The sequence below is a fragment of the Podarcis raffonei genome, chromosome 17 (assembly GCF_027172205.1).
Source record: "Podarcis raffonei isolate rPodRaf1 chromosome 17, rPodRaf1.pri, whole genome shotgun sequence".
NCBI classification, from domain to species: Eukaryota; Metazoa; Chordata; class Lepidosauria; order Squamata; family Lacertidae; genus Podarcis; species Podarcis raffonei.
Window position 1 is genome coordinate 12,167,725 of NC_070618.1, and position 26,526 is coordinate 12,194,250.

The 26,526-nt window shown below is 45.4% G+C and overlaps 1 protein-coding gene across 2 annotated transcripts in view; it reads right to left on the reverse strand.

The window, feature by feature from the left end:
• Positions 1-26,526, reverse strand: part of ABCA1 (ATP binding cassette subfamily A member 1) — a 104,771-nt gene that overhangs the window by 25,063 nt on the left and 53,182 nt on the right. For both annotated transcript variants that reach the window (XM_053371478.1, XM_053371479.1), the window contains exons 8-25: positions 25,855-25,941; positions 20,199-20,439; positions 19,603-19,742; positions 17,709-17,825; positions 14,178-14,366; positions 13,484-13,689; positions 13,212-13,388; positions 12,323-12,545; positions 11,043-11,264; positions 9,380-9,584; positions 7,578-7,688; positions 6,716-6,887; positions 6,490-6,621; positions 5,808-5,947; positions 4,359-4,496; positions 2,715-2,935; positions 1,150-1,222; positions 137-339 (exon numbers count right to left, since the gene is read on the reverse strand). In XM_053371478.1, coding sequence (XP_053227453.1) covers positions 137-339; positions 1,150-1,222; positions 2,715-2,935; positions 4,359-4,496; positions 5,808-5,947; positions 6,490-6,621; positions 6,716-6,887; positions 7,578-7,688; positions 9,380-9,584; positions 11,043-11,264; positions 12,323-12,545; positions 13,212-13,388; positions 13,484-13,689; positions 14,178-14,366; positions 17,709-17,825; positions 19,603-19,742; positions 20,199-20,439; positions 25,855-25,941 — 2,997 coding nt within the window. The remainder of the gene's footprint in view (positions 1-136; positions 340-1,149; positions 1,223-2,714; positions 2,936-4,358; positions 4,497-5,807; positions 5,948-6,489; positions 6,622-6,715; positions 6,888-7,577; positions 7,689-9,379; positions 9,585-11,042; positions 11,265-12,322; positions 12,546-13,211; positions 13,389-13,483; positions 13,690-14,177; positions 14,367-17,708; positions 17,826-19,602; positions 19,743-20,198; positions 20,440-25,854; positions 25,942-26,526) is intronic.

Consider the following 26,526-nt stretch of genomic DNA (forward strand, 5'->3'; position numbering starts at 1 on the left):
TTATTATTATTATTATTATCATTATTATACGTAAGATAACTAGATAGCAAATTGTTCATCCACCACCGCTAAAGAGAGAGAGAGGGAAAAAAGAATTGCTGGTATTTCTTCATTAGGAAGCGCATGGCTCACATACCTCTTCCAGAGTCGTCTCAGAGATGCCATAGCTGGAAATGCCAAGGTCAGAGAGGCGGTCGTCAATCTCATGAAACAACTCCACAAAAGCTCCCTCTTTAGCGGCTTCATAGGGCAGAACATAAGTTATCTCATGGCCAATGTCTTCCACCAGCCTGGCTTCAGGGACATGCTTCATAATGAGATTAGAAATTGCAGAAACATCTGGAAGAACCAAGATATCATCAAATTCCTCCACTGCTGAAAGTTTGCTCTCCACCGCACTGATCAAAAACCAGATTTTTTTAATATTTGAGGATTTTTGATCCATTTCTCTGGGCAACATCCCTGCATATAGGCTTACAAGTATACACTCGTAAGGAACCCATCTTTTAGCACAGAAAAACTTACCCTCTGAAACTCCCCGCACATTGAAATTCGGCAGGCAACTTCACTCTACTGTTTAAGACACGTGCTAAAAACTTTGTTTAGTCAAGCCTGCCCGGATATGTAAAGTTGACATGCATTTAAATAGGTGGTTTTATCTTTAAAATGTGTGTTTTTAAACTGCTCCTTTTCATTTTATTTTTTTGTTAAGTTGGTTTTGAACTCTGACTTCTATTGATAATTTTAATGTATATTTTATGTAAGGCACTTGGAGGTTTTGTGATTAAGAAGTATACAAATGTCATTACGAAAATAAAGTAAAATAAATGATGGAAGATTTATGGTAAATGAAACAGAGAGGGGAGGAGGAGGAGGAGGAGAGGAAGAAGAAGAGGAGGAGGAGGAGGAAGAGGAGGTACTGGATCCAAGGCAATAAATAAAAATTGCTGGGGAAAGCAACAGAAAAGTGACAGGGTGAAAACTTTTTTTAAAAGAAGGCACAGAGGAAGCCAGGCAGATGAGATTATTGACTAATCTCAACAATAATTTTAAAAAATACAACCACCACCACTCTGGTGGCTTAAAATTATAAAAGGCAGAGAAACAAGAAACAACCTGAATGTTTTGTTATCTTTTAAAATCCCTTACCTATTGTCAAGGTGTCACTTTCATGGTCACTGCCAAGTCCAGCATCTGAACTGCTCTGAGACACACTGTCATCCTAAGGAGAAAAGAAAAGGCGAGCCAATTATCTCTTATCTGAACAAAGTCGGGGTGGTTTTTTAAAAGAGAGAGAGAGAGAGGGAAAAATGCAATTCTCAAGAAACAAAAAGGACACTGATATTATGTCTCTAAGGAGCTTGTGTGGTGCAGTGGTTAGAGTGTCAATCTAGGACCTAGGAGACCAGAGTTGAAATCTCCACTTAGCCTTCAAGAGAAAATGGGGTGTGGAGAACCATTTACATACAATACACTGAGCTCCTTCTATGACTACACGCTATGATCAAACTGCATTATTGTACAGACTATAGGGATGCAGGTGGCGCTGTGGTCTAAACCACTGAGCCTCTTGGGCTTGCCGATCGAAAGGTTGGCGGTTCAAATCCCCGCGACGGGGTGAGCTCCCGTTTCTCGGTCCCAGTTAGCAGTTCGAAAGCTCGGTCCCAACCTAGCAGTTCGAAAGCACGCCAGTGCCAGTAGATAAATAGGTACCGCTGTTGCGGGAAGGTAAACGGGGTTTCCATGTGCTCTGGGTTCCATCACGGTGTCCCGTTGTGCCAGAAGCTGTTTAGTCATGCTGGCCACATGACCCAGAAAGCTGTCTATGAACAAACGCCGGCTCCCTCAGCCTGGAAGTGAGATGAGCGCCGCAACCCCATAGTCGCCTTTGACTGGACTTAAGTCCAGGGGTCCTTTACCTTTTTTCTTTTACCTTTTTTATTCGAGACATATAAAAAAATTAAAAAAAAATTGTCTAGTAGCAGAGACCTTAGAGACCAACAAAGTTTGTTCTTGGTATAAGCTTTCGTGTGCATGCACACTTCTTCAGATACACACTAAGCTTTTCATGCATGTACAGGAAAGATTATAGCAAGAACAAACTTAGTTGGTCTCTAAGGTGCTACTAGGGATGCAGGTGGCACTGTGGGTTAAACCACAGAGCCTAGAACTTGCTGATCAAAAGGTCGGCGGTTCAAATCCCTGTGATGGTGTGAGCTCCCGTTGCTCGGTCCCTGCTCCTGCCCACCTAGCAGTTCGAAAGCACGTCAAAGTGCAAGTAGATAAATAGGTACTGCTTCGGCGGGAAGGTAAACGGCATTTCCATGCGCTGCTCTGGTTTGCCAGAAGTGGCTTAGTCATGCTGGCCACATGACCCTGAAGCTGAACGCCGGCTCCCTCGGCCAATAAAGCGAGATGAGCGCCGCAACCCCAGAGTCATGACTGGACCTAATGGTCAGGGGTCCCTTTTCCTTTACCTTTAAGGTGCTACTGGACTATTTTTTAATTATTTATATATTTCGACTGCGTCAGATCAACACGGCTAACTAGCTGAATCTAGAACCTTTTTTATTGTACAGACTATTTCTGGTCGTGGGCTAAAGGAATAGGATATGTTATGTGAGGGACCCCAAAATCTCCCCATTGTTTCTAGAAGAAATCAGCAAACTGCGTCCCTCCCCCTCTCCCCTTGACAGCACTTCTGAAAGCAGTACCTTTTTCAGGTAAGACACGGTGCTGCTACTGTTCCTGTAGGAGCTGAGTGAGGAATCCACGTCCTTCTTGACTAAGGTCAGATAATATCCAGTCCCCAACTGGTTCTTCAGGAACAGAGAAGAGCCAACGCAGCACAGTTTGCCGTGAGAAATGATAGCAATTCGGTCTCCGAGGATGTCCGCCTCGTCCATATGGTGTGTGGAGAGGATGATGGTGCGACCTGACAACCAGGAAGAGAAGAAGCCAAATAGACCAGACTGGTTTAGTGACTGTGCACCCATATATTGTTCCTAACAAATGGCAGCTTAAAGAAAGCTGGTTTACATTAAGGAAACAGCATAGCCCTACAGCATCATAGCCCCAGTCCAACTGTGGGAGAGTGGAGGGGCTATGGCTGCTTTTGGAGACCATAAAGAAGGCTGATCGCCGAAGAATTGATTCTTTTGAATTATGGTGCTGGAGGAGACTCTTGAGAGTCCCATGGACTGCAAGAAGATCAAACCTATCCATTCTTAATGAAATCAGCCCTGAGGGCTCACTGGAAGGACAGATCCTGAAGCTGAGGCTACAATACTTTGGCCACCTCATGAGAAGAGAAGACTCCCTGGAAAAGACCCTGATGTTGGGAAGGATGGAGGGCACAAGGAGAAGGGGATGACAGAGGACGAGATGGTTGGATAGTGTTCTCGAAGCTACCAGCATGAGTCTGACCAAACTGTGGGAGGCAGTGGAAGACAGGAGTGCCTGGCGTGCTCTGGTCCATGGGGTCACAAAGAGTTGGACACGACTAAATGACTAAACAACAACAACAACAAATAGAAATGAGGGATCTGGTTGCAGATTTCCACTAATTCATCTAGTTTGACTCAAGTCTTTAAAAACAGCAACCCATGATTGAGCTCTCTGTTCATACTAACTTTAATTAATTAATTTTTAATTGCTATACAATTTTGTAACATGCAGAGAATTGCATTGATAGAGAAACCAGAGACTGGAACTGAGGGAAGTCGGGTGTGGAGGGTGGGTTTTTTATGGGAGTTAAGAGGGGGGGAATTAAGGATGGTATGTTTTAAGATAATATGTTTTGTTTAAATTCCTAATAAAAATTTAGTAAAAAAAATAAATATATAAAGGTCTCATATACCATGAAGCTAACAGATGCACAGATTTCAGCCAAAGAAGTTCTACTGATATTTGCCAAAATTGATACAGGCTGATGCAATAGGAGTCTTATCAACATCACAATAAACTTTATTTTACTGAAGAAGAAGAAAAAACAATTAATTTTTAATTAAATCTCTTTTTTTTTTAAATTCTAAAAAATGAGAAAAACACATTTAACCAGGATTTTTTATAGGACAGGGGTCTTTTTAATACTGATACAAAAATAAAGAAAAGGACAGTCCTCTCCAACCGTTTGCCAATCTTCTTTCTTCAGTTCCATTTGTGGATCTGTTTTCAAATTGCACGTTAACTTACTTATATAGGAGAAGGAGAATGGTTGGGTCTAAAATCTCTAAAGGCCAGTGATACCAGAAGGGAGTCATCAAAGAGACATCAGGGAACATGGCTGCAATGCAGAACCACCATACCATACAGATGCAACTTTTCACTGGGTTGCAAGAGGAAAAGGCAAGTGGTACCTTGGCGATATTTCACAAGCAGCTCCCAGATCCCTCTGCGAGAATAAGGGTCAACGCCAGCCGTCGGCTCATCCAGAATCACAACCTTAGAGCCGCCTACAAAGGCCAAAGCCACCGAAAGCTTTCTCTGCATACCACCTACGAAGCAAAAACAGACAAGATTCAGTCTAATTTAATCTAGGATTCGATTCCGCTTTACCTGGGGTGGTCTGTGGAACTGCTGCTATGCACTTATGTGAATGCATGCATGGTAGAAGAGATTTAGGTCTAAGACAACATTCCCCAGCCTACTGCCCTCCAGGTATTTTAGGCTCCCATCAGCTCCAGACAGAATAGTCAATCATCAGGGTGTATGGGCAATCTATCTGGAATATATTTGTATTTTGAGGAGTTAAGTGATTTGACTCAATTGCCCTCTCCTGCCTCCTCTTCCTTCCCCCTCCATATCTCTTGTTAAGCTCCTTGATGGTTAGAAGTGATAGTGCTGGGTACCTTCTTTGATGTTGGACATGGTTTGGACAAAGTGAGACATTGGGTAAAAGGTAAAGGGACCCCTGACCATTAAGTCCAGTCGTGGCCGACTCTGGGGTTGTGACGCTCATCTCGCTTTATTCGCCGAGGGAGCCGGCGTACAGCTTCCGGGTCATGTGGCCAGCATGACTAAGCCGCTTCTGGCGAACCAGAGCAGCGCACGGAAACGCTGTTTACCTTCCCACCGGAGTGGTACCTATTTATCTACTTGCACTTAGATGTGCTTTTGAACTGCTAGGTGGGCAGGAGCTGGGACCAAACAATGGGAGTTCACCCCGTTGCGGGGATTCGAACCACCGACCTTCTCATCGGCAAGTCCTAGGCTCTGTGGTTTAACCCACAGCGCCACCTGTGTCCCTCTCGAGGCATTGGGAGAGGGTGGCTAATGAATAATCTGCACACAGCTAGTAATGTAGGACTGCACGTAGCCAGTCAGGCAAGTCACAAGGGCCAGCTATGTAGCTATCAATAAATTGGATGGTTTGGGGCAGGGTTTTGGAGAAGCTCGTGCACTTATGTGCACTGATCGGCTGCAGGGGCCATGCAACCCGAGGCTACCTGGGGGAGCCACTTGGCCACTTCTTGAGGCTTCCAAGTGGCAGGTTGAAGAGCATGCTTGGTACGCATATACTGCTTGCTGTTTAGAATAAAATCTTTAATCTTCTCACTCACTCATGTTTTGTATTGCTTCCGAATCTCATTTTAAAAGAACCACCTTGCATGTGGCAAGACACAGGGATGGTGGGAGTTACAGTCCCAAAACATCCACGGGCATTTGGCTGCCAATTATTGGAAGCCAACAGACAGATTAGATGGGTCTCAGGCCTGATCCAGAAGATCTCTTGTTATGCTTTGCATGCAGGGGTATACAGGGCAAGGCAAACAATAGTTGCATTTGGCTGAATAAATGAAATTTACCAGAGAGTTTGCTTGTCTTTGATTTGAGTTTATGAGGCAAACCAACATCTATGGCCATCTGCTTCATTTCCTTTTTCACCAGCTTTTCCGACAGTCCCTTCAGGCGCGCATAAAACCAGATGTGTTCCTCCACTGTCAACCTAGGTGTGGGGGGAGAACAGCCACATTTTGGTAAGAAAAAACACACATATTGTCTGTTCCTTGTCATCCAGCAGTAAAGTGCTAACGTGATAATAAAAATACATACAATCGTACCTTGGATCCGAAATGTCTTGGTACTTGGATGTTTTGGTTCCCGAACGCCGCAAAACCGGAAGTGAGTGTTCCAGTTTGCGAATGTTCTTTGGAACCTGAACGCCCGACGGGGCTTCTGCAGCTTCCGATTGGCTGCAGGAGCTTCCTTCAGCCAATCAGAAGCCGTGCTTTGGTTTCTGAATGTTTTGGAAGTCGAATGGACTTCCGGAACAGATTCCGTTTGACTTCCGAAGTACGATGGTATTCAGAGGCGGAATCCCAAATTAGGCATGATAGGAAACTGCCTTATACCAGGTTGGATAACTGATATTGTCTTTGCTGATTCTCTCTCTCTAAACACACACCCCCCATCACAATCTTGGGAATTTTGCTAGTTAAGAAACAAATGAAAAGGTGCAAGGGAATGGTGATTCATAGCATGACTCACTCATCAAACAGGACATTGTGCTGGGGGCAGACACCCAGATTCTTCCGGATGGTGCTGAGCTCAGAACGGATGTCTTTGCCAAGGATGAAGGCTGTGCCCGAAGTTGGGGGGAATAACCCAGTCAGGATGGACCTAAATATAACAAAAGGGAAGTTGAGTGCAAACAAGCAAAGCGAAGCATGACTTTGGAAGGTGTTTTCCCACCATACCAATTTTGCCCTCTTACATTGTGGTGGTTTTCCCAGCTCCGTTGTGTCCCAGGAAGGAGGTAATCTGCCCTTCGTAGAAATTCAGAGTAAGGCCGTCGACAGCCAGTTTCTTGCCATCACGGTAAACCTTCACCAGGCTTTGAATCGACACCCCAAGGTGAAGATGACTTGGCTCTTCTTCCATGCAGACTGTTGCAACAGGAAAGTAAATCTACTTAGTGAGGCACGGCATGTTTATAATATCTGCAAGCTACCGTATTTTTTGCTCCATAAGATGCACCTATTTTTTAGAGGAGGAATGCAAGAAAAAAATATTCTTTAAAGGGAGTGTTGAGCAGAGCCTGTATGCATCCCAGGCTCTGCTCAGCGCTCCCTTTCATGAGCTGCATGGAGTGTGTGTGCGGCGCTTGCAGGCTTTTCCCTGAGGAGGGAGAAAGGCAGCCCGTCACTGACACACACGTTCCCCGCGGCTCTTGTGGGCTTTTCCGGGAGGTGGGGGAAGGGACAGAAGGGCTAAGCCAGAAGCTAGAACAGCAAGAGGGAGCACTGCGCAGTGATCCCTCTCGCTGTTCTGGCTTCTGGGATAGCCGCGCAGCCTACATTTGCTCCATAAGACGCACACACATTTCCCCTTACTTTTTAGGAGGGAAAAAGTGTGTCTTATAGAGCGAAAAATATGGTACTTCAGCACTGGGCTGGACAGCAGGGGGCAGAGAGAGAACTGGGGTGTGACCTAAAAAAAAAAAGGGGGGTTTTCCGAATCCAAGGGGCTGCAGGTCTTAAGAAATCAAACTGAGAACAGCAGGGAGCCTTATCCATTGGAAAGGATTCCATCAGAGAAGCCACTGAATAAAATGTAGGAGAACACCAGTTGCTTACTTTCAGATGAATTTTTGTGAAGAGAAGGGGTCTGTTGCTCTCCAGATTCCTCACCACACCAGTAGGACTTCGTAAAGGGAAAGTACCAGGGTCTGGGGATGCCGTATTGACCTAAACGAAAAGGGACAAAATGACCTGGGTGAGACTTGGGGGGAAATCATTCAGATGTGCAGAAGATAAGATGAATCTCCAAGTACTGAATTTTGCAAAGATTGGAGCCCTGTCCATATTATCTAGTCACTTTACCAAACACCCTTCCCACACCTTGAGGTGGCTAAAGGTAGTTCGTATGGAGTAGCTTCAACCCGCTGAAACAATCCAGCCAAGGGAGTGAATGTGCTTGGACTAACCACAGGCCTGGGGAAAGGAAGGATTGCCAACGGCTGCAAGGAACACTGGATCTTTGGAGGAAGCAGCCTCATAACAGTGATGTAAGAGGACCAAAGGCATTTCACTGCCTCAGGTGAAGGACAAGACAACACCGCTGTCCTGTTCCATGCACAAAAGTGGGCTGGGTTAGCACCTGAAAGCTACTAATATGCTGGCACCTGAACAGCATCCTCCATTGCAGGAAGAGGATACAGGGCAAGCCACATGCAGCTCTGTCCTCTCCTCTTCCCTATAGCCTCTGCTGCCTTAGGTGACCAGCTCACTTTGCTCAACAGCAGAGTCAGCCCTGTCTAATGCATAACCTTTTTATTACATTTTCAGATTTTACAAGTTCTTTTAAACAACAAATCTCTCATATCCGCTGACTTCCCATCCACCCTTCCGCAGTGTTCTGCTATGTTACAGTGGTACCTCGGGTTACATATGCTTCAGGTTACATACGCTTCAGGTTACAGACTCCGCTAACCCAGAAATAGTGCTTCAGGTTAAGAACTTTGCTTCAGGATAAGAACAGAAATCGGGCTCTGGTGGCGTGGCAGTAGCAGGAGGCCCCATTAGCTAAAGTGGTGCTTCAGGTTAAGAACAGTTTCAGGTTAAAAACGGACCTCCGGAATGAATTAAGTACTTAACCTGAGGTACCACTGTACTTACATTTTACCCATTACAGTGGTACCTCTGGTTAGGTACTTAATTTGTTCTGGAGGTCCGTTCTTAACCTGAAACTGTTCTTAACCTGAGGTACCACTTAAGCTAATGGGGCCTCCCAGTGATGCCGTGCCGCCGCCGCGTGATTTCTGTTCTCATCCTGAAGCAAAGTTCTTAACCCGAGGTACTATTTCTGGGTTAGCGGAGTCTGTAACCTAAAGTGTATGTAACCTGAAGCATATGTAACCCGAGGTACCACTGTACATAAATTCTGACTTATTAAACTACCAATTCTCATCTGTTGCTATCCTGAATACGTTTTAACATAACCATGGTATTTTTCCTTCCAAACATTCCACAGATTATTTCAATTCTTCAAAAAAATTTCCCTCCTTTAATTCTAACAGTTGGTCCAGCCATCTCAGCATATTCCACCATCTTCATAAGCCAAGCTTCTTTCAGTGGGACTTCTTCTTTCAATTTTTTGCACAAAGATTATTCTTGCCACCATTGAAACACGCATAAACAAATCAAACAATTCCTTCAGAGCACAGTCAGCCCCGTCAAGGCTCTTGTACTTGCTATCTCTGGTGGATCTGCAAGAATCTGTCACCGCTCCTCCTCCTGTGAGACTGCTGTTTCTGGGATCTCCCATGGCTGGATAATAATATGGAAACAGCAGCATCCCTGACTTCCAAAGGGAGGGAAGTGGGGTAATGGGAAGTAATGGGCTAAGACGGAGAGAGATTTGATGTGCTACTGCTCACCTGGAAAGACAGCCTCGATGTACCAAGTCAGAACCCCATACAGCAGACTATCGAACAGCATCATACACACAGAAGTTGTCAGGTTGTAGCTGTCTCCTTCCAAAGGGCTCATGAAGACATTGTTCCATTGCAACCCAACACCCTGCTCTTCAAACAGGGAAAGGTACTCACTGCCAAACCCAAAGGCGACCGGAGAAAGCAGGCTCTGCAGAGGAAAAACACCAGTTAACATCCTGGGTGCATTCACTCACTCACTCACTCATGTTTTCAGTGCAAGGAAAGATTAACCCTGCCATAATGGCAACAGGGAACAAAAGCAAAAGCCGATTCAGCTGTGACCAAACGGGTACCTGAGCTAGTTCCACAAGGATGCAGTTCCTTACCATCTGGTTATCATCTCTTTAGTATGGAGGCTGGCAATCAGGTGGTGAGGAACTATACCATTGGGCCTGCTCATGTAATCTCGAAACCAAATATTCCTGGAGCAGATTTGGAATAAGTTGGGGGGAAGAGTTTCCAGTACCACTATGGGAAACATACACACACATCCCAGGAATTCCTGAGAAGGACAGTGTTTGTGGTTGCAACTCTGTGTCAACAGAAGATACAACTCATGTGCTCCTTGAATGCCCTTTTTATAATGATCTTAGAAACAACCACATTTACCCATTGTTAAGATCACAGAAGGGAAGCTCACCCCTAGCAAAGACTTGTTTTTTGCTGTCCTATGTAGAGACGTATACAGTCATACCTCATGTTACGTTTGCTTCAGGTTACACATTTTCAGGTTGCATCCCACAGCGACCCGGAAGTAACAGAACGGGTTACTTCTGGGTTTCACTGCTTGCGCATGCGCGGCAAATTGCAACCCGTGCACGCACAGACGTGGGTTGCGTTCTGTTCAGGTTGTGAATGGGCCTCTGGAACAGGTCCCATTTGGAAGCAGAGGTACCACTGTATATACTTCAGAATATCACCTTGGGGTTTTATTTTCCAGTAAGTCTTTGTATCTTATCCAGACATTAAACAATGCTTTCCTGACAGTATGGTTTTTAAATACTTTATGTGCAGAATATCTAAATTTCTTGCTAAGACTCTACAAATCTGTGCTATTAAACTTAAAGGGGGTATGGGAAATGAATTATCCTTTAAAGGTTAAGGAGCAGAAATGTAAATCTATATTATTATTATTATTATTATTATTATTATTATTATTATTATTATTATAGTTATCATTTGTATAATGGCTGCCTGCTAAAACACAATGAACTGACTTGATCCCAACTTTCCCCCAAAGTGCTAAAGGGTGTAGGTGATATACATATTATTTTCATAATAACCCTGGGAGGTAGATTAGGCTGAGAGTTGGTAACTGGCTCAACACTGCCCAGTGAGTTTCGTGGCCATGTGGTCATTTGAACTCTGATCTCCCAGGTCCCAATTCAATACTCTAACAACTACACTGGTGTAGTGAAACCAATTAAAGTTTGATTAAAAGTTGAAAGAATTAGGGAATGGGGGAAGGGGATGTGCAGGACCAACCCCCAACCCCCCCCAAAAAATTAGTCCAAGAAGGTCTGCCCAGACCAGATTAAAAAAAGATCTCTCCTTGCTGGCGGTGCTACCCTCCCCTCGCCACCCCGTCCCCCTTGCACTGACTCACCGCAAACGTTTTGAGAGAGAAGGTCATGTAATCGTGCCAGGCAAAATTCAACGTGCAAGGCAAGTAGAGAGTAAAGTAGATGATCCCCGCACAAGCTGCCGCCAAGTTGGCCCTTGAGAAAAAGGTGCTGATGAGGAAGCACTGTGTTATGGTCACTATGCCAAAGATAGACAGGAAGACAAACACCACACTGGGGTCACTGTAAGGCAGCAGGTTTCCTTTCTGGAGAAAGAGAGGACCAGTTGTACAGCCATGAAACATTTGACAATTCACATTTCATCATTGCTTTATTATTATCACAACTTATTACAATTACTAGTATTACTGTTATTATTTGTACACACCTGTGGTGGTTTACATTAACATGTGGGGGCAAACATGTGTTTGCAGTAAGCAAGTTGATGTGTCAAGACATACAGAGACAGTCCTATGGGGCCTGGCAGGGTAGGATATAGATCCTTGGCCAATGTGTTTAGCTATCAAACCCACATTTGCTACTGTGGAATATGTGAAAAGGAGCTTAGCCATCCCATCTTACAAAAAAAGAATGGTCACCTCTGAGCTCATGTGTTCTTTCTGAAGACAATATTATTATTATTATTATTATTATTATTATTATTATTATTATTATTAGCCACTCTGGGCAGCTTCCAACATATACAAAAACTTCCTGATACAGGGCTGCCTTCAGATGTCTTCTGAAGACAGATGTGTTGTATAGTTACTTATCTCCTTGACATTTGATGGGAGGGCATTCCACAGGGTGGGCTCCACTGCTGAGAAGGCCCCCGTCACCTCACTTCTCTCAATGAGGGAACCACCAGAAGGCCCTCGGAGCTGGACCTCAGTGTCTGGCTGAACGATGGGGGTGTGTGTTTGTGTGTGGAGATGCTCTTTCAGGTATACAAGGCCGAGGCCGTTTAGGGCTTTAAAGATCAGCACCAACATTGTGCTTGGAAATGTACTGGAAGCCAATGTTTCAGAACCAGTATTCATTGACTACTATGCTCTGCTATTATTTTTACGTTCTTGTTCATCCTTAAGGGAGCGCAGGCAAGCAATTTATACCACAGGATGCATTCTTCTATCCCCTTACCTGGGAGTAAGTCCCATGGAGCCCAGTGGGACTTACTCAAGAACATAAGAAGAGATCCGTAGCTAAGGTGAGAATTGAACAGTGGGGGATCCTAATATTGCATGGTAAGCCACTATAGTAGATCAACAGTTGTGGATTAAACATCCTATTAACCAAAGGAGTGAGAACGTGGAGCCAGGCTAACCTTGAGGATGAGCGTCAGGAGCCCAGCGCTCATGAGAAGGGGGATGAGGCTGCTAATGAACCAGCTGAGCCAGAGGGTGCCGTTGTTTAGGCCCATAATCCTCATGGTCTCTTTCAGGCGGGCCTCCTTTTCGTACACAATGCCCTTGACGATCACGGCCACAGAGTAGATCCAAGCCAGAGTCATGAAGAGGGGCATGGAGCCGCTCATGACACGCAAGAATCTGCAGAGGGGAAACCAGAGGAAGGCCAAGACTTGGGGTTATCGTTTATTGGTAACAAGTTTAAGGCAGACCAAAAGAAATACTTCCGTCATGCAGTGTGTAATTCACCTTTCAAGATTCGATGGCGGCTGCCTGCTTGCCTGCCTGCCTGCCTGCCTGCTTACAAAGCTTTTCTAAAGAATGAGAATTTGTCTATGAGTGGCTACCATAATAGCTAAACAGAAAGTTGATGTTCTGAATGCTGGGGAAAACAGCAAGGGGGAGACCATTTCTGCTTGGTTTCAGAGCCATCTGTTCAGCCACTGCTGGAAACAGAATCTAGATTGCCCTCTCCTCCCCCTCCAGCGCTATCTTGGACCCAAGAAGTATGAGCTGCTCTAGGAGGCTAACCTGCCACCATCTTGAAAGCTTCCTCAAAGATGACCCATGGAGGCTTTATAGAGAAGCTTGCCTTCCCCCAGGAAGTGGCATCTTTGAGAAAATGTCACCACTTGAAGAAGACTCCCAAACCCCACCATGGAGGTTCTTTCCTGTCACTGCCTCTGCAGTCGGGTGAGGAACCAGCTCACGTTTCTCCAAAATCTGCCACCCTAAAACTCAGGTCCACTCTGACTTAAGCAGAGTCAGCCACGCCAGGGGACCACTCACTCAGAGACTGCCACTTACACATCATCCACATAACAGGGGTAGGGCATCTGCTGAACGTAGACTCCCGTTTTCTTCTCGGAGCCGGTCACAGTACGGATGATGGCCTGCTCTATCACATCCTGCAAGTAAGCAAAGCCTCCCCAGACGTAGCGCATGTCCTCAAAAGGATCAGCCCGAGGACCTGGGTCCCAATACCTATAGCACCAAAGCAAAACAATAGTTGGGTCAGAATTCTCACGCCCATTCCTGTTAATCGCGAACCTACCAAGGCCTCTTTGAGGACTGCTCACCCGTCCTTAATTTTGTTTGTTCTCTCCACGCTATCGATGTCCATCCTTATCTTGTACTTGACATGTTGCGGCAACTTCACGCTGCTAGGAGTGATTTCGGGGAAAACGATGCCTGCCCAAAACCTCCTCTGATCCAGCAGCTCCAGGGACTTGTCGATAAGCCGCACTTCACTAGGCATGGCTTCCAGTTTGTCCAGATTGACACACTGCAACCATGACGGACAAAATGAATCAGAACCTGGGCTGAAGTTTCTTTGAGAAGCAAATATTTGCGCAAACACTGAAATAAGAAGCATGCACCATTTCTGTCCGATTAAATGCTACAGTGCCAGTGTGGTGTAGCGGTCATAATGTCAAGACTAAGATCAAGAATGGTGGACTTTGACTTACATCATCAAGTCGAAATGTAGCTTCCCCCCCAAAAGATGTGGGCTCAGCGGACTGGGTACTCTTAGGGACACCTAAGCTCTAGTCCATTTGGCCAGCTAAGGAGGCCCACTGATGACATCTTTTCTGAGAGTGCTCTTCCCCCACCGCCCAAATCCTGAAAAATGGCCTTGTGTATCTCTTAGGGCCAGTTTCTGTTCTGCAGTCTATTGCAGAAATTATTTTTTCTGAATCGACTTGGAGAGAGAAAAGGAATAGCCTCAATAATAATGAACAAGATCAAAACACTAGTAAATATGAGACTCACTTCCATGAAGCGGGAAATAGTCAGAACAGCATGGTCAGTTTCATTGAAAGCTTCCCTCCAGGTGCGGGTTGAGCCATTCACCGGATGGACATCCTCCAGGTTCTTTGCCAAGAACAGGGATAGATCTTCTACGGTCCAGCTTGAACCCATTAAGTGGTGTTTCCAAAGGAACTTGTTCTTCAGTAACGTCTGGTGTTAGCAACATAGCGAAGAAACTTAGTGAAATTCACCATGAAGTAAGAGCAAAGAGCATAAATAGCATTTCACAGATCTATTGCCTGTGTTTGCACAGAACAGCAGGATGAACAAACCAAGAAGCTTTGGCTTCCCATTACACCCAACCCATGGATGGTGGCCTCTTGTTCCCTAACAAACCGTGATCAATGGCCAGCCTGAAGCCATTAGTTTGGGGCTAACTTAATAAGGAAGCCACACACCATAGTCCTGGGTTTAGATGGAATGGGAAGCCTAAACTACTTGATTTGTTTGTCACACTTGTACCAGGGGAGGAGTAAGTGATCAGGCAACCGACTAAAGCGTGCTGCTCATCCAAAGTAAACCATGACAAGCCAAGATGTCTGGATTGTCATTGCGAGAGCACAGTCACTGTCAGTCTTCCCACTTGCAGCTCAATCTCAGGCTTACTGCTACTGGACAAAACCTCTTTCCTACACCTACACTAGAATTCAGATTAGGTGAGAAAGGCTGCTCATTATTTAATGGTGTATTCCACTATTTTGGACATGCCCAGACTGCTTGTTGCCTAACTCTCAGTTGCCTGGTTATGAGCAATTGGGTGGAATATTGCCTGCGTAAATTTGCAGGCAGTATTTCTGTCCAGTTGCTCACTATGATCACTGAAGGAGGGGCCTGGAAGACCCCTGAGAGGCCAGGCCCCCTCAGGCTTCCTTGTGACAGTGGTCCTGAGTAGGACTCTAGTGACACTACTGCTACACAGGGCATAAACTGAACTGGGTAAGCTGAACATTCACATGATAGCTCAGTTAGCTATCATATAGGACAGCTGCATATTCCTGTATTGCAAGGGGTTGAACTAGATGATTCTTAGGGTCCCTTCCTACTCTACACTTCTAAGATTCTATGATGGTCTTGTTCTGCTCATTGTCAGATCTGAGCCTTCCCTTTCCACAATTTTTATTTTTGGCTCACTAGGCGGCAGCCTTGTACAACATCTCAGCAGGGAAGCGACAGCCGTTGCTGAAAGCAAACAAACAAGGCCCTGTTGAAAACTGGAGAGGGGCAAGGGAAGAAATTTGTTTCAGCTGCTTGGCGATTGTTAAAAGCACTACCAGCACTGTCTAGAGAGCACAGGCAAAGAGGCAACAATGCATAAATGGAATATTAACGTCATAACATAGGGTTCCTTCGATGCCATGAAGCCAGAGGGAAGCTCTCGCGCACAGCGAGCTACAGGGCTCTTCAAACGAGTTAGGAACAAATCAGGAACTGGGCATGTCAGATACTACACTACACTACACTTGATCTTAGCCAAAAGGCGGATTCCCCCCTCCCCCTTTTAAATGCATGTTCCGTATTTATACTGTGTCAAAGAGTTCAGTTAACAAGTTGAGGTGCCATGGTAACCAAACTCTGGCCACGTTTGCAGGGCCAGCCATTATGCAGTGGGAGGTGCCCCCGTTGGCCAATTTGGGAAGGTATCATCATAAATCAGCAACATGTCTATTTCCCAGCTTATGCTTAGCTCCATGAAGGACAGCCATGGTAGTGGCACCAAAATTTGGGGTCGTATATGTCATATTAGTATGTTTATAGTTTGACCATAGAGAAGAACTTAATGAGGATGGTTTTGGCTCTGTGTTACACATTATGCTTCCCTCTTAACAGCGAAGGGGGAAGACCCGTTCCAAACAGCAGGCCAGGACAATGGGACACACGCAAGGAGAGGGAATTTCTGAAAATGTGGGTGAAATGGAAGGTATGCAGAAAAATATTTGAAATTTGCAAATGGAAAGTGAGTAAAACGTAGCAAAATCAACAGCTGCACATGAACACTGGCCTAATGCTTCCATAGAACTCTGGCAGGATTAGGGTTGCCATATTTCAGAAAGTGAAAATCCAGACAGAAAAGTTGTTTTGAGCCCTCCCCTGCTGTACAGCACTGAAGATTTTGGTCCCTAACACTCTGATACAGTCCACAGGCACACGCCCTGTTGAAACATCGAAACAAGTCACAACATCATGTTGCAACACCCACTTGTTTTCCTTCTGATTAATCTGTGCAGAAATGGGAAAGGGAGGGAGCCATAAAAAAAAAAGACCACCATCCGGCTGGGCGGAAAGGTCATCCACCAGAGAACCTGGCTTGCATCCTCTCCGGGACATCACAGAGCACACTTTGTGTTCTTGTGAACTCTAAACAAAAAGTCTGTCTTTAGAGAATGCTACCACCTGGACATCTCTCCCACTGTCACAACTGACCATATGTGCTGCTGCAAAATGTATCTGCTGAGGGAGCTGGCCAGACACTTCTTGTTTTCTGGCAGCAGGTACACAGGCAGCAATGAGGTGTTCTCCTCACACGTGACAGTCCCTACAGTTTCTCTGTTTTCTCACAGAAGTTGTGGGTGAGTCAGGCTCCATAAGAAAGCAGTGGATTTAATAAAAGAGTTATGTGGTCGATCTGGATCTGAACAGGTTATTAGGCTTCCAGGGTGAGTATCTTTGATTAATGGGACATCCTGAGCTTTAGGTCACTGGCAGGACAGTTTTCTTCTCTCTCTTCCTAGTAAGCTTCATGGCTTGAGAAGGAATTTCAACCCCCCAGCAATGCAAACTACATCACACTGGCTCTCCAATAGCAAATAGCACACTGACCTTGTATTGGAATTTTTTAAAGGCAATATTACAATACAATAAAGGTTGAAATGAATTATTGTTGTCATTCCAAATAGTTATTTAAATACAATGCTTGTTTTTCACACATCTGGATAGCGCCAGTATGACCTGCGTCTGTTTCCTCTGTTAAAACGGGTGAGGTAATATTTAATCACATTCGTCTCTAGTTCAGCGCCCCATGTAATGTGATTATGGCAGAACTCAACATAACAGAATGTGAAGCCTGCCTGTACTTGAATAGCCCCTCGTTTCACATTCATTATGGGCCATGTCCTTGGCAGGTGAACACACACAGCAGCTTGCGGAAGGGAGGATGCAGGCCTGATTTATATGCTGGCCAGAATCTGCCTGAGTTGTGCACAACAAATCACCCAACCTGGCACTTGGGGAAATCACAGAGGGGAGAGCTATTGTCTAGAAGGAATCACCTTCCTGCCGAATCTCAGGTTAGAGTCACATTGCACAGACAAGGAGGCCCTGCCCAAGCCAGCTTGTCAGAAGAAATGAGGTACTACATAGACATGCACGCACTCGCTCGAGGCCAAAGCGCCAATCACGATACCAAAGTAAACAGATTAAAATCACTTCTTGTAAACTGGTCTCCCAAGAAATATCCAATCTTATCTGAGGAGCGAGAAGTTATGGCATACTGACCCGAACTAGATCCATTTCCTGGCTTTCCTCCATGAACACTTTTATCTTTGGTTTTATCTCCTCCCACATCCCTCCAAGATCACGGAAGACACTCAGCTCCTGGAACGTCTTGTTTACCTGCCAGGATAGTGAAAGGGTCAAAGGTGACATCGAAAAGGTAACAACCAGGGACAGAAATTCGTCGTCCCCCCAGATGATTAAGTTGTTTATGTATGCAACAACAGTGGCTAGGGTTCTCTATGCACAAAAATGGAAAAAGTAGTTCCCACCAAAGAAGAATGGATAAGTAAGGTGAGGGACTATGCTGAACTGGCAAAGTCAACAGCCAAAATAAGAGAACCTAACAATGTTTGCTTTGTGGAAGAATAATATTGATGTTATGGTATAAGAGTTTGAAGGCAGCATGTAGCAGAGGGGGAGAAATAAAAACACCATGGCAAATGGGGTTTAAAGTAGGAAAAAATACAAATTTATTATTTATGTTAAGTTTTTGAAAATTTATTTTAAAAAATTAAAAGGTGACAACCTGCAGAACAGGCTAAAAAGAGTGGCTTCTCCCTGACTTCTGCCCCAAGAAGAAGCAGTGTTGGCTTTATCTTTCAGTATCAACGGCCCTTGATTCAATTCTGGACATTAGAACCCAGTTGCAACATCTCCCCCACCCCACCCCCATCAGTCAAGCAGTTTATTACGTCTTCCTCCACTCTTCTGCCCCTTCAGCTTTGCAACATCAAAACATCAAGCGCTGCAGTGCTTGAACATAAAACCTAGCTGTTCTTGAGCATCTGCCTGGGTCAGCAAATGTAGCATGTGAGCGAGGACCTTACGAATGTTAAAGCAGAATTGCATAAATGAGCAGAACGTTCCAGTACAGCATATCAGCACAGAATCTGCCAGAGTTACAATGGCACAGGATTCAGCCAGGCCTTCGGCAATGTCTTCTTATGGACAAGAAGTGCTGTGCAAACCACGTTTCCCGTAAAGGGAGAAAAAATGCCCAAGAATATAATGTATACACTTAAAAAGTATGGCTGCACACATGACTCTACCTTATACTGAGCCAAGTTATTGCTTCATTTAATCCGGTATTGTCACTGGAAGTTCCTTAAGGCTAAGCAAAAATGCCATCTTCTAAATCTGCCATTCCACTTGCAGTCAATTTGAAGGGGTAGTTGAGTGTTTTGGGAGAAGGATTTAAAGTCTTCAAAATGTTAGCAAATACAATGGCAGAGGTTTCTTTTCTATCTGTTTCTCCCTCTCTCTCTCTCCCTCTGTCTCTCTCTCTCTCTCTCTCTCTCTCTCTCTGCAGTCCAGCTGCAGGAGCAGAGGTCTCTGCAATGTTTGTTTGGCTTCCTGGCCAGCTCACAGATCCACCCACCCCAACAGTCACAAGGACAGAGAGCAAGGCAGGGGCTTCAGGGACATCAGCAAACTGGTTAGCCAGACATGAGTCCATTCAGAAGAACCAGGAAGTGGACACAGCCTCTAGTTCCTATATAAGCTGCCAGTAAGAGTTGAATCATTGTTGGAAGGAAAACCTCATTGGTGCTCCAAGCTCCAGAATACAGCCTCCTCCAGACTGGGAAAATGCGACCAAGTGCAAACTATGCGGCAAGCGGCAAGTCCACTTTGACCCCCTACTCCAGCGGTTCTCAACCTGCGGGTCCCTAGATATTGTTGGACTACAACTCCCATCATCCCTGAGCTCTGGCTTTGTTCGCTAGGGGTGATGGGAGTTGTAGTTCAACAACATCTGGGGACCCACAGGTTGAGAAAGGCTGCCCTACTCAATACTTTCAGTTCCCTCTTGTGCATTTGCTGCAGGAGCCCCGACAGCAGCAGTACAAAGCAAGCTGCCCCCTTTCCTTTGAACGATGTGGAATTGGGATCTTACCTCAGACATGACTGCCCTTGTTGCTGGCGTGTCAGGGGTGTACAAGACCTTCCCCATAAGCAAAGGTTTCAGAGCTCTCCATATGATTCTGGAAAGTGGGCTGGACTCCAGCTTCTTCATGAGGTCATTGCAGTAGGGTGCTTTAAAAGAGTTTAAAAGAAGAAGAAGAGAAGAAGAGTTTGGATTTGATATCCTGCTTTATCACTACCCAAAGGAGTCCCAAAGAGGCTAACGTTCTCCTTTCCCTTCCTCCCCCACAACAAACACTCTGTGAGGTGCGTGAGGCTGAGAGACTTCAAAGAAGTGCGACTAGCCCAAGGTCACCCAGCAGCTGCATGTGGAGGAGCGGGGAAGCGAACCCGGTTCCCCAGATTACGAGACTACCGCTCTTAACCACTATACCACACTGGCTCCTATGGGAGATGAGCTAGGTGCACAGTATCTTTCTCACCTCAATCCTAGACAGCACACCCAGTATAGACAAGTGCTATCCACCCATCATCATACAGTAGCTTCCTGCATCTTTGAAAATAAAAAAGGACTGTAATCCAAATGATCTGCCCAAAATTAATAAGCATGCACGGAGTTCCACTTACTTGTGTAGTTGTCATAGAAATCGGCAGCATCTTCGTCAGTGCTGTTGCCTCCAAACAAAGCTTTGTAGTTGCTGTCTTCATACCAGTTGAGAGACTTGATCTGCAATCCCCCTCCCTCAGGATGTCCACAAACTATTCGGGATACCGCCTGGTAAATTTCGGTAGAAGAACTTGTGCTGTTCACATTGGTTAGGAACACCACCTCCTGCCTCATGTCGCTCCAGCTTTTCATGCTCCCGAGCTTTCGTTCAAAAGGGGAGGAAAAAAAATAGGGGTTCACCTACAGATCAAAGCTTGATCCATTTTCCTGTAAAACTGGTAACAAATATTACACCAAAGATCAATTGGTTCAAAAGCATCCCGAACAAACCTTAGATTTCCTATTGTGTCCAAGGAACAGAAACTGTTCCTTGGACACACCAGTTTCTATTTGTGCAAACTGCTTGCGTTCCACTGGAACGCAATGGAAGGCGTGGAATGTATTCTTCTTGGGGAGCAAAATCCATTCATTCTCTCACCCCAGAAGAGTCACCTTCCTTTCAGGTGGAGTGTAAGAAGACAGGATATCAACAGGCCAAACTAATGAGCAAGCCCTTCTCTCCAATTTCTAAGGACTAATTTTCTTGGGGTTATGTCTATCCATAATTTGGACCCAACTTTAGTTAAATGCCACTGGAGATATCCCAGTTTGATTTCACCAGCAAGCAGAATGTGTGAGCCTGAACTAACTCCATTATTTTTAATCGCAAGCAATGGTATTTTTTGAATCACAGTCAATACAGCAGAAGATGAACTTCTACTGAACAATTAAAAAAAAGCTGCTTCTGCATTGTGCGGTGCATGTCCAAATATCTGGAAAGGAATTTGCAACTCATGTGATGTTAGGTGAGCATTTCATGAGTACAATGATGAAGTCAAACGTCCAGGGGGGGAAGCCACTGGGTAGTATTCAACTAATTTTTAATCATTGTCTAAGTTAGGCCCATTAATTTTAATGAGTCTACTCTGACCCATTGGCAGGTAAATAAATCCTATGAAATTAGATCTTTAAGTATTGCAGCAGCCAAATGTAACCTACAACTCCCTTTGTTTTATTTGTATCCTACTCTCTTCCTCCAAGAAACTCTTGGCTAATCCATTTTATCCTCAGGACCTTCCTATGAGATGGCTCAGGATGAGAAAGAAGGCTCCTATTGCTGAAACTGCTGGGACTCAATTCCAGCACCTCTCAGGTGCCACTGCCATTCTAAGAGGGAGGTGTTCACGGCACGTTCCGGCACCTCTTTTTCCAGGAAAAATAGCACTGGTTATATGACACCATAGTTAGGCTTTCCGTGTCCTAAACTCTGCTTTGTTCCTCTTTCCTTTAAGGCTTATACGCCACTGCTCAAAAATCACATGGGCATGACATGAAGTCGAAGAACATTCAGGCGTTCTGATAGTTCTGACATCCCAATTGTCGTGATCTGCCACCTAAATTTAAAAGGAAGAGAAATAGCCAAGTTCTTTCCAGAGAACTGACATAAGAGTGATTGTACAAGACGTGACAGGAACATTCTAGAGAAAAGTGTGCGAAGTTCTTGCATTGCTTGACAACACTCAAGGCAGTGGGTTTATAAAGATATAGTTCAAAAACAGGAGAAGGGAGAAGGGAGGGGGAAATAAACTCACACACTAGTTCTTAGGTATAACTTTCTTATGACAATAAGTCACACATGCTGAAATTCCCATTTTTGCACAACTACTAAAGGCGAAGATGCCCTGTCCCTTTTTATCTAGGCATTTTACTGGGGGGGGGGGGGGGAGAGGGAGCGAGAGAAAGAGAGAGTATATGAACAACAGTGTGCAGTAGCATACAGTATTAGGAAGCTGAAAGGGTCTCCATGATTGTTTGCAGCTATCCATTCCGACTGCTACAGCCACCCAGAGACTTCTGAACACAGGAAGTCCAGTTCACAGGCTGCTGTGCAAGCCAGATTTAAGAGCTGCACCAATGGCACAAAACTCAACGGTTTCTAAACATCAGCGTTTCCCGAAGAAGGAATTTCAGAACAACTTTTACTGCAATCAAAGTCTCACGAGATATGTTCGGAATAAGCCGCCTGTTCCCAGCTGCCCAGTTTTACATCCAGTTCAATTTCATATGGACTTGTCTGGTTATGGCTGCCACCTGTCCATGTTTTTTTGTTTTTTATATAGCTAAGCTGCAACCATTCAAAGTACAGTGGTTAAAATTTGCATACATTTAAATAGATTAGTAAATGCATATCAGTGGCGTCTGGAAACTTGGTTGCCCTGCACTCCCCCTCCCCCCCCCCCAGACAGATGGCAGCCGTACTAACACAACACTAACCTAGGGAGAGAAAAAATGCCGGGCTTAATGTCTCTATTCCTATACATATTTGTCAGAGAGGATTTAGCGAGCCATGACATTAAAAAGCAAATTTTGGTCATGCAGTTCAGAGTGGTTTTCATGCAAAGCCTCCAAGCTGTCTTTGTTTTGAAGTTGAATAGGACAGCAAGAAAAGGTACTGACTGCTGTTTGGGAAGACTGCCAAAGAAAAGTCACATTCCTCAGCAATCCAGCCACATCAGCAAAGAGAATGTCACATGGTTTTGATTTCTGATTTTTTTTTTAACTCCGCACCAAAAGAGAAAAGGAGAAAGAATGAAACATCACCAATGCTCAAATGATGTAACAGGAAACAGCTGTAACCAGAAACTCATAGGCAAACTTTTAGGATAGTTAAAAGTGGCTGCAGTTTTATCTTGATTCCAACCAGATTTTTCTGCTAATTTCCATTTGCTAGCCAAAAAGAACACAGCAGGTTCTATAACTCAACAGAGGGCAAACTACTCCTAGGAAACAAAGTGGCTGAAGCAACAGGGGAAAGGGGGTGGGATATTGCCCCCGCTCCTCCACAGGAGTACAGTTCTTAACAACCTCGAGTGACCTCACTGCAGCTCCGCAGAGAGGTTATTATAGTTCAGGGAGGAAAAGCTTCACCAGCGAACAGTAAGAGAGAAAGAACAATAGGTGTAGCTGAATCTCCGCCCCTCGTTACTTGTTTAAAATGGCAACTTTCAAACTGGAGGAGAAAACGTTTTGAGAATGGCAAAAAGCAACAACAACGACAACAAAAAGCACTTTGCATAAAAGGTTAGGCGGAAGAAAAGAGGCAGCTCCTTTGCTCAGGAAAGAACACACAGCATAACTTTATTTATTCAAAGGACTTGGAAAGGGGAGCTCCAAGCCCCCAAGCCAAAACAATGAACCCGAATTTCCAAAGAAACCATCCACTATCAAAAGCAGTTTTGACAAGGAAGTTCAGATCCGCTGTCTCTTTGGCTGGGTATGCACCAGAGTACCAATGCGCATCTGGGTTGCGCAGATTTGGTTCTTCCATGTGCACTTCCATGTGCACATTCAATTGACCTCAGTATTTCCTGCCCACACTAGTGGACAGGCTTGATAGGATGAATTCACATTGTGTACTGTTATCTCCTCCCACCAGTTAGTATTTTCCCATCCTCCCAGAGTTCTGGAAACTTGAGGCCCATTGTGGTCATGCGCGCAGATGCTTGTTCACCTATGTGCACAGCCAATTTTTAATTTCATTCTCGAGCTACAAGTTTTATGATATACCAGGCTTGTACAAAGCAGCTGGTTACAAACAACAACATGCATGTGTGTGTATATCAGAACCAGCCCAACTATCAGCCCACTTTACCTCATTTCCCTCCCCCCCCTTTTATAACATCATCTGCAGATCAGGAAGATCCAAATTAATTGGAGGGGGTAGGTAAAGGGTAAAGGACCCCTGGACGGTTAAGTCCAGTCCAAGGAGACTATGGGGTTGCGGCGCTCATCTCGCTTTCAGGCCGAGGGAGCCGGTGTTTGTCTGCAGACAGCTTTCCGGGTCATGTGGCCAGCAGGACTAAACTGCTTCTGGTGCAACAGAAGTGGAAAATGGAAACCAGAGTGCATGGAAAAGCCATTTACCTTCCTGCCACAATGGTACCTATTTATCTATTTGTACTGGTGTGCTTACGAACTGCTAGGTTGGCAGGAGCTGGGACAGAGCAACAGGAGCACACTCCGTTGTGAGGATTTGAACTGCCAACCTTCCAATCTGCAAGCCCAAGAGGGTCAGTGGTTTATACCACAGGGCCACTTGCATGTGGCATGCCACTTAGATGAGGGCAATGCCATGTGGACAAGGTGACAAACATGCATACCTAGGATGCATCGAAAGCACTTTAAACTGCTGTGTGTGAGTTAAACTGAAATTCCAGTGTTTCTGTGCCCAAAATGCATGCATATCAGAATGCTTCCATGCAGTGGTGTCACAACGGGGGTGGGGCGGTGTGCCCTGGGTTCCATGTCTGCAGGGGTGACAAGAAGTCACCCCGCGGGGTCTCGCAGAGGTGCGAGCAACCATCACACCGCTGCAGCTGCATGTGGAGCATCCTCCGTTCGCGGCTGCAGCCATGAGCAGAGGATCCCGGCACCATCTGTACAGCGCTGGAGCAGCACCGGCAGCAACAAACTGCTATACAGCGCATGTGCAGCATCGCTACATACAGCGCATGCGTGTGATGCCGCACATGTGCTGTACTTAGCTGTTTGCCGTGGCTGTAGTGGCGACGGAAGGATCCTGGCACCATCCGTACAGCGCTGGAGCAGCACCGGCAGCAAATTGCTATACAGCGCATGTGCGGCATCGCTACGTACGGCACATGCATAGTATGTAGAGACGCCGCACCTGCGCCCTACATAGCGGCGCCGGCCCCAGGTGTCACAATGCCTTCCTTCGCCCCTGCTCCCATGTGGCCACAGCAGGGTGGGGGGCGCTGAACTGCTTCTTCTTCTAATGGCTCCTCCTGGGCTCCATCCACCACAAGGAAGGGCAGCCTGCACCTGGCCCTGGCAGACATAGCATGCGTGGCACAAATTGGAGATGGGAAGCAATCTTCAGTTAAAGAGCCAAGTTAATGGCTTGAGCAGAGACATCACCTTGCCAACAAAGGTCCATATAGTTAAAACCATGGTTTTCCCAGTAGTGATGTATGGAAGTGAGAACTGGACAATAAAGAAGGCTGATTGCCGAAGAATTGATGCTTTTGAATTATGGTGCTGGAGGAGGCTCTTGAGAGTCCCATGGACTGCAAGAAGATCAAACCTCTCCATTCTATAGGAAATCAGCCCTGAGTGCTCACTGGAAGGACAGATCCTGAAGCTGAGGCTCCAATACTTTGGCCACCTCATGAGAAGAAAAGACTCCCTGGAAAAGACCCTGATGTTGGGAAAGATGGAGGGCACAAGGAGAAGGGGACGACAGAGGATGAGATGGTTGGACACTGTTCTCAAAGCTACGAACATGAGTTTGACCAAACTGCGGGAGGCAGTGGAAGACAGGAGTGCCTGGCGTGCTCTGGTCCATGGGGTCACGAAGAGTCGGACACGACTAAATGACTAAACAACAACAATGGCTTGATGCATTGGTGATGTCCAGCACAGCAGAAACCTCTGCCCAAAGGCAGCAGGAATGCACTCACAGGCTTCACTGAGCTGCTCAGGATTAAGAGTAATTTGGATACCTCAACTGGGAACATTGCTGTATCAGTGAGGCATGAGACAAAAGGCACAGCCTACCTCCCTAAGGAGCTTCCCAAGGCTCTCCATGAAAGTCTCTGTGGTTTCCTTGAGATCCTGAAGAGTGGAGTTGGAGGCAATTCCTTTCTGGAATGACAAATGGGGATTTAGTTTTAGAAGAATCTTAATTGCAACACAGCAGATAGGAATCAACATCATCATTTGCATTTAGTTCTCAAAGGAGGACGAATAGTGGCATTTTGTATCAGCAAGGGCATCTCTCATATGTCTAGTTCAAGGATCACAAGTGAAGCCAGCACGCACTCAAAAAAGGATGCCATTTGGCAAGAGAAGGAAAGCACACACCCCTCCTTCCTCCTGTGTTCCTGAAAATTCCTCATGAGAACCGGCATCTCTGGCCGTCTCACTTCCCATTATTACTGCTCTAAACAATTACATTAAATGGGCCTGGGCATGAGCTAAGCAAGCGGAAAGCACAAATCCATTTGTTTCAAGAAACTCTGGCTGCTTACACTGCACTGAAAACACTACCACAATTACTGTGGGACATAAAAAATAAATTAATCACATCAAATGCTTGCAAGATACACATTTTGGCAATGTGCCTCAGATTGGGCCTTTGCACCTCAATCGTTAATCAATTCCATCAAGGACATATGAAATGGAACCCCCAGGATATGACAGTCAGCCAAAGTTACTTCACCCTCGGGA